At 34.6% G+C, this 7063-nt stretch overlaps 1 protein-coding gene across 7 annotated transcripts in view; it reads left to right on the top strand.

The window, feature by feature from the left end:
• Positions 1-7063, top strand: part of VPS13B (vacuolar protein sorting 13 homolog B) — a 416489-nt gene that overhangs the window by 224673 nt on the left and 184753 nt on the right. For all 7 annotated transcript variants that reach the window (XM_010709173.3, XM_010709170.3, XM_019614165.2 and 4 more), the window contains one exon: positions 4535-4741. In XM_010709173.3, the coding sequence (XP_010707475.1) occupies positions 4535-4741 (207 nt within the window). The remainder of the gene's footprint in view (positions 1-4534; positions 4742-7063) is intronic.

Raw genomic sequence — 7063 nt, forward strand, 5'->3', positions numbered from 1 at the left:
TTTTAACTGGGCCATCAAATCAAGGTGCTTAGATTAAGATTTGCTTTGAAGCTCTCTCAAGTTTTGTTTTAATTCAAACTCTTCTCAAAATGTAATAGCTACAGTATAAATGCATCTTTTGGTTGATGGAATGAAATGAATTGCAGATGTACCATTAAATGCTACAGTGCTTTTGTGCTGTCACTGTGGATTCTTATATTGAAATGGTTTAATGTAATTTTTTTCACCGTATTCTCATCAAGTAAGCACTTCTTTGAACATAAAATGTTTTTAGGGAAGCAGTTTTTTCCTTTGGTATGGAAAAAATATGAACGTGTGAAAATAAGTTTAGACCTGATATGCTTATTAGAAGAGATTGTTGTATTTTCAGAAAGTGCACCCTGTACTTTACTGAGTTGGATGAAATTTACTGTAATCAAATAATATATTATGCTAGATTTTGGGTGTTCCTTACAGCAAATTGAATAACACTTTTGTGACAGTTGAATGATTGAACAACAGTGGTGTTGGAAATAATTCTCTTGTTCATGAAGATGGCAAGTATGCTTAGGTCTGAGTAGAGCTCCGCATTCACTTGCTGTCTGCCATTAGATTTAATGTTACCCATTAGATTTTTCAAAGGACATCATACACAAAATGGTAAGTTTATTTAATAGAAAGAAGGGAGAAGAACACAAAGTATTATTTTTATCTGATACACAGCACATCATGTTTATAAAGATTTGTGGGCCTATGGCCTGAGAGTGCTGAAACTGTGATCGCTGGTGTATTTTTAATGTTGTCTCTTGGGTATACTTATTACAATATGCTCCCCAGTCACATGCTCTTTTTCCTTTTCTTCGTTCAATGTTCTATGAATGAAGCAAGTGTACACATTAATTTTATCCTCAATGTGTGGTCTCCTACTCCATTCACTGACTTTCATCCAACTTACTTCTGACTCACTTGCTATATGCCATTGTCTTCTCTAAAAGATGAGTTCATATTCACTAGTAAAAGAGTTGGATAGAGTGAGATTGCTCGCTGGACATGGCAAATTAAATTTTGAAACTGAACAGCGTGAACATGGTCTACTCAAACTTGTAAATCAGTTTGACAGGTGTGATTGCACATATTAAAGGTTGTCACTGTGTTATAAATATGGAAATAAAGGACAGAATTATGATTTTGCTGACAATTACACTTATATTCAAGACTTCTTGAAGCTTTACTGTGTAACTTTGTGGTTTTTTCATAATGTTAAATGAATTAGTATGCAGGAATTTTATATACTGTGAAAATTGGTCTCATTCTATACTAACCAAACTATGCACGTTTCATCTGGATATTGCAACTATACAGATTTGTAAGTATTTTGAAGTGTTTATAAAGCAAAATGGTTTTCTGCATTTGATTGATGTGCTCTCACTGGAATTCCAGCAAATTGTCTGATCAATCCTGATTTCTTTTAATTCTCAAAATTCTTACTCATAGTGAATATGCAGAATGCATTATTTGTATTAAATTTATGAGTTAAATGGCCATGTTTAATGGAAGCCTTATCTGAATTTGAATCACTCATTAGAAGGGAAAGAGAATAAGGAAAGCACATTTTCAAGTATTCTAGAGTGTGTTCAAATAATTTGTTTTGTAAACTGTAGCAAAACATTTGCTCTAAGAACATAAATTGTAAGTTTCATGTAAATCATAAGATCATGCATTTAGTGACATGTTAAAATGCTGTACACTGGAGTATCAGACCAAATAGACCAAATATTGTTGTCGTAAATGATGTTCTTGTACACTAGAGTGTTATTCATTAACTGAAGTTTTATAATGACCAAAAAGATGTGGGCAAATTGAGTTTAATTAAGGTCTTTGAGCGGTCCTTTTATCCTTGTTTTACTTATGCAACAGGAGAAAGACAGACAATCTTTTTTAAGCAGATAACCAAGAACAGAAAATGGAAAATACACTCACATAAACAACATTTTGTATTTCTAAAATCACCTTAGAGTAACTATGAAATTTGATTATTTAGAATGTCAAGCTGTATTTTCTCTGCAAATGACAGCTTTAAATTAGGTGATACTTGGTGAATTTGTTAAGCAGTAGCAAAGGTGAAGTACTTTACTGTATGACTACTATGATTTAATGTGAAACTTTGTTCTGATGGTCACATTGCTGCAAAGTCAATAATTTCATATGCAAAATTGTCAAGATGTTGCCTTTTGCTGTACTGCTCTCAATTTTATAGTAACATGTTTTAAGAATAAAATGCTGTAACATACTGAACTTCACAGATTTTGCCAAGTAGCCAGTGGGGTCTTATTGAGTTATGTGTGGTTTTGCTGCAGAGGGGTTGGAAGCAGTGAGAGAGGAAAACTTTTCTTAACAAATATTGACAGAATTATTCCTATTTTTATCATACAATTTTTCTTCTCTTGAACAGGGATTTCTAAACATACTTATATACTTAATGCTGTGCTCCAAAATACTTCTAAAGAAGAGAATCCTTACACTTACATTTGATCTCATATAATGATGAATGGATTTTCAAAACATCAAAATTCACTTGAATAAATGTGAATGAACCAACAAGATTAGCAGAAATACATTTCAATGAGTAACAGGCACTGGGATAAAACTAAGTGTATTAAAATTAAAATACAAAGGCACAGCTTCAGCTCCTTATCTGAAGATTTTGAATATTATTTACATAAAAATGGCATTTTTTTAATTTTAAGGAGGTTTAGAAGTGAGGTGTTTTTGTAGTTCCTTCTTTTTAACATATCTCTATCAAAATCACCTCTTTTTGTTAAAGTATGCTTTTCTTCTTTGTGAACTGGTCACTTTGTGTCTGATTTCAGGTGGTAAAGTTCATTAGGTTCATATTAATTAATAGGCTTATTGGTTGTTGGCAGTGTCTGAAAGCTGCTGTTTTAGAATGGCTGCAAGGATTCTGGCCTCAAAAATTAGAAAAAAAAAAATCTCTTTGACAACCTACGTAATTGTTAATTTTAACGATTATAGCTGTTGCAATCCCAGTAAGGTCTAAACTATTCAGTGTTGGATTAACTGATGACAAACCTCTTCAGACTGTAAACAAGCATGCATGTAAACACAGAAGTTGCATTATTTCTTCCTTTGTTTTATTTTGGGACTTTAGCAACAGTAGCATAATTAAATTTCTCAAAACTCTGTTTCCTATGGGGAAGCACAGCTTAAATTATCCTTTGGTCTCTTGACCAATAAATATTGTGAGGGAGAGGAGGCTGCAAACATGTATGATTTGTATTTGTATCCTATTAATTTTCTAGAGATTGTTTTGCCAGTAAAGTGTCAACACCAGTTCATGTTATATTACTGAATCAATCAAATTGACATTATTAGTTGATCTTCCTGAGGTACATAAAAGACTCTCAAGAAAACTTGAAAAATTTGAATTAATAATTTAATAACTACCGCTGCATATTAGAACATTAGAGAATTAAACCTTTTAAAGAAAAGCTAAATGAAGTTTTTGTTGTAAGTGAAACAGCAGCTTCATTGTCTGTAGATTGCACCGTGTATGAAGACCAAAATAAGTACTGAGAAGTTTATCTCCTTTAGGGAAAAAATTCTGTCAAAGGAGTATATGACCTGCTCAGTGTAAGCCTTGAAACTTCAAAAGAAAATCCAAGATGAACTAAAAAGGATTTTATAAAATGCCAGCACGTCACCTCCTAGGAAAGGACTGCAGCATATTCTTTGAGACTTCATCACACACTCTCACGCACAAAATCAAGTGCTGTTTTATATCAAATGTAGATTGACAGCAGTGTTTTTCTGCATCTGTTCTGCCCACATAAGAAGCCAGCTTCATAGAGTAGATGTGTCCTGAGGCTTAAAGTTCTTAAAACTATGACAATTTCCATTTTTTATAATGGCAAGTTGAGTATGGTATCCAGCTGTGGATCTGCTTGTATGTTGTTTGCAGTTTTCCCTGAGCTTGTTTTATACCATATATTACAGTATGTTGTCATAGAAATTCCATGATTAATTCTTATTTACAAAAACTTGTACAAATATCTTAGAACAGAGTCAAACAATATGCAAGTTAAACAGTATGTTTTCTGAATATTGGAAGGACATACGCCAAAAGACTATTAAGTTTAATAGCGGATGTTCTTCCTAAAACAAAGAACATTTTCATGTGATGCATGGGATCAGCATTTTAATACCAGTTAAATTAATATTTTTTTGCACATAAGAAATATGCCTGAAATTGCTTGTATTTAATTGTTAAAATTTGTTAATAAAGGTTTTACAAGACTAGATTGGTTATGTTTTTATGGACTACAGACTGGAATATTAGACAAAGAGCTGATTTTTTTAAATCAAAATCACTATATTGTAAATGCTGCTAATTATTTTATTTGCAATGTACATGCTCATTAGAGCAGTTCTGAGCATTTAAATTCCACTACATTTTAAGAACCAGTTAGAGGGCTTTGATTTTGATCATCTTCCTTTAGCTCATTAAGAAATGCTTCCTTTATTTTTTTTCTTTCAGGTGCAACTTCTATATGAACTGGCTGAGATCACAAGCAAAGTTTGGAATAAAATTCAGAGGAGAGGAATTCTCTACCAGTCTTCTGTTTACACTGAAACCATGACAGGACCTGCTCCTCCTAGCTCTCCAGTTAAAAGTAGTGTTGGTACTGTTCCAGCCGATACCAGCACATACAGCCCATCAGTTGACATTGGCACCACTACAGAGGTAACTTTTCTTAAAAAATGCGTCACGTGAATAGTGATTTACAAAATGTGAGGTAGGTACAAGTGGAAAGGATCAAGATAGAGCAGCGGTCTATCTTGACCACTGATCCTTATGGAAAATAGCTTTACCCTGATCACTTTGCGAACTCAATTTGGTGGAAGAAGAATGATTGCAGTGTTTCTCCTGTTGTTGTGGTTTAACCTGGCAGGTGACTGAGCACCACACAGTTCCTGTCCTTTTTCCATTCCCTCCCAGCTCTTTGGGTGATTCACTGAGAATGGCCTTGGCTCTGTACAATACTGCTTAGCAGCAACTATAAACATTGATGTGTTATCAACATTGCTATCAACCAAAACACATGATCATACCAGACACTATGAAGAAAACAATTCCATCCCAACTGAAATTAAAACACCTATGTTTTTTATTTGTCTAAATTTTCTTGGAAAAAAAGGAATATTAATTCTTAGAAGAAAGTTACAGTTTGTATTTTCAGGCAAGAAGCATAGGGTGTTTTTGAAGTCCAGAATTTTTAGAACAGTAACTGGTGTTTTTGAAGTACCTTTAGTACGTGTACTGCTTGTGGGTCATTCTCAGTAACAATCAGCCTGTTGTGTTGAAGCCAGTTGAGATAAGCATGAGATGGTGCAGAGCTGACGTTGGCAAGCCAGGAGAGGCACTGGGGATGTGGAGATTCCCAGGGCGGGCAATGTCAGTTACCCAGTAGTCCACTCACACCAGATCCACCCAGGTATTGATATATTCTACATGTGAGCTGCTTCTGGAGTTCTGCTGCTTCCCTTGTCTCAGCAGACCCTTGTCTCAGGGGTGTGTTTGGAACGCTGTTATAGGAGGACTTCGGTATTCAGAATATTTGGTATTCAGGCCATTTGTCTTTATGTCTTTCTGCTTCCTTAATTTGCAGTACTGTGTAACTGCCTGAAGCAAACTGGTACCTGATCTTAATCACTGCGTGTGCTTAAGATTGTAAAATGTTATTTTGAGTCATGTGAGTTCTGCTTCTTTCACACAGGGAGGAAAGAAGGCTAATGCAATGTTAAACTTAATCCATGACTATCATGACCCCATCAGCTAGATGATGCATTAGAATGGGCGGTCACAGGAGGCTGTGTAAGTGAACAGGCCACATATATGTGATTTTCTTAGTACCTTCTGACAGTCTTAAGTGGCTCTGGCATAGATCTGTAAATGCATAAGATGAGTTGAAGGTATATCAATAGTTTATTAAATGTATGCAGTGCTTAATTCTTAACATAAAGCTCAAAGAATCAGAATTGTTTGAGTTGGAAGGGACCTCTAAAGGTCATCTGATCTGACTCCCTGCAGTGAACAGGGACACCTACAGCTAGATCAAGTTGCTCAGAGCCCCTCCAGCCTGACCTCGAATTGCTGGGAGACTTCTGAAGGCGGGTAGATTTCTGAGACTAGTTTCGTTCTTAGGAATAAACACAGTGATTTGGGAATTCCTTGTAGTTCCAGGACACAGGCAGATGCCTGGCAATTTGAATTCTCTCTGCAATTATAGTTCAACAACATTTGGCCAAGATTTCTTTAACTCTGTGAGTGGCTTGTAGTAATTCCAGGTTTTGGAGAGAATGAAACAGTGATTTCTAGTGCTTACTTCATCATAAGCATGATGTGCACATACATACAAGTAATTCACTAAAAGATGTTAAAGCTAGAGCTTCAGTTCTAATCACATTTCACTAAAATACTCATTTCTGAATTATTTGTCTTGCCTATGTTTTGTTGTATTCCTATGTACATGTGATCTCTATAGTGAAAAATCTTGTCATAGATAAAAAAAAATTGAAGGTAAGCAGCAGTAGTAGGAAAGAAATATGGCTGCAAGAATAGTATTTCTTTTTACCCACCGAAATTTCTTCCTCATTAAAATCAGAAACCACCAGCTTATAAATAACGATTTAGTTTTGATTCTCTATATAGACAGCGATATTTAGAGTACGTGCTGTACTTAGAGCATTCGTTGATACTGATTCAGTAATTGTTTTAACCCATATGTTACCAGGATTGTTTTGACAGTATGTGTTTGAGTTCAGCATTCATATTCTTCTACTTGCAAAATATTGTTCATCACATATTTCATTTTCTTCCTTTTCTCAACAAATATTATATTCTAGCTAAATAAATCTTCTCCTGATCTGAATGAAGTTTGGTGAATTAGCTAACAAACTAAGATTTGTTTTCAGTCTTTTCTACTCTGAAGCTGCGATTTCTATCTCCGTCTTCTTAGAAGAGGAACTTGATTAAAACACGTGGCATTAATATTTAATTATATTT

Source organism: Meleagris gallopavo, chromosome 3 (genome assembly GCF_000146605.3).
Source record: "Meleagris gallopavo isolate NT-WF06-2002-E0010 breed Aviagen turkey brand Nicholas breeding stock chromosome 3, Turkey_5.1, whole genome shotgun sequence".
Lineage (NCBI taxonomy): Eukaryota > Metazoa > Chordata > Aves > Galliformes > Phasianidae > Meleagris > Meleagris gallopavo.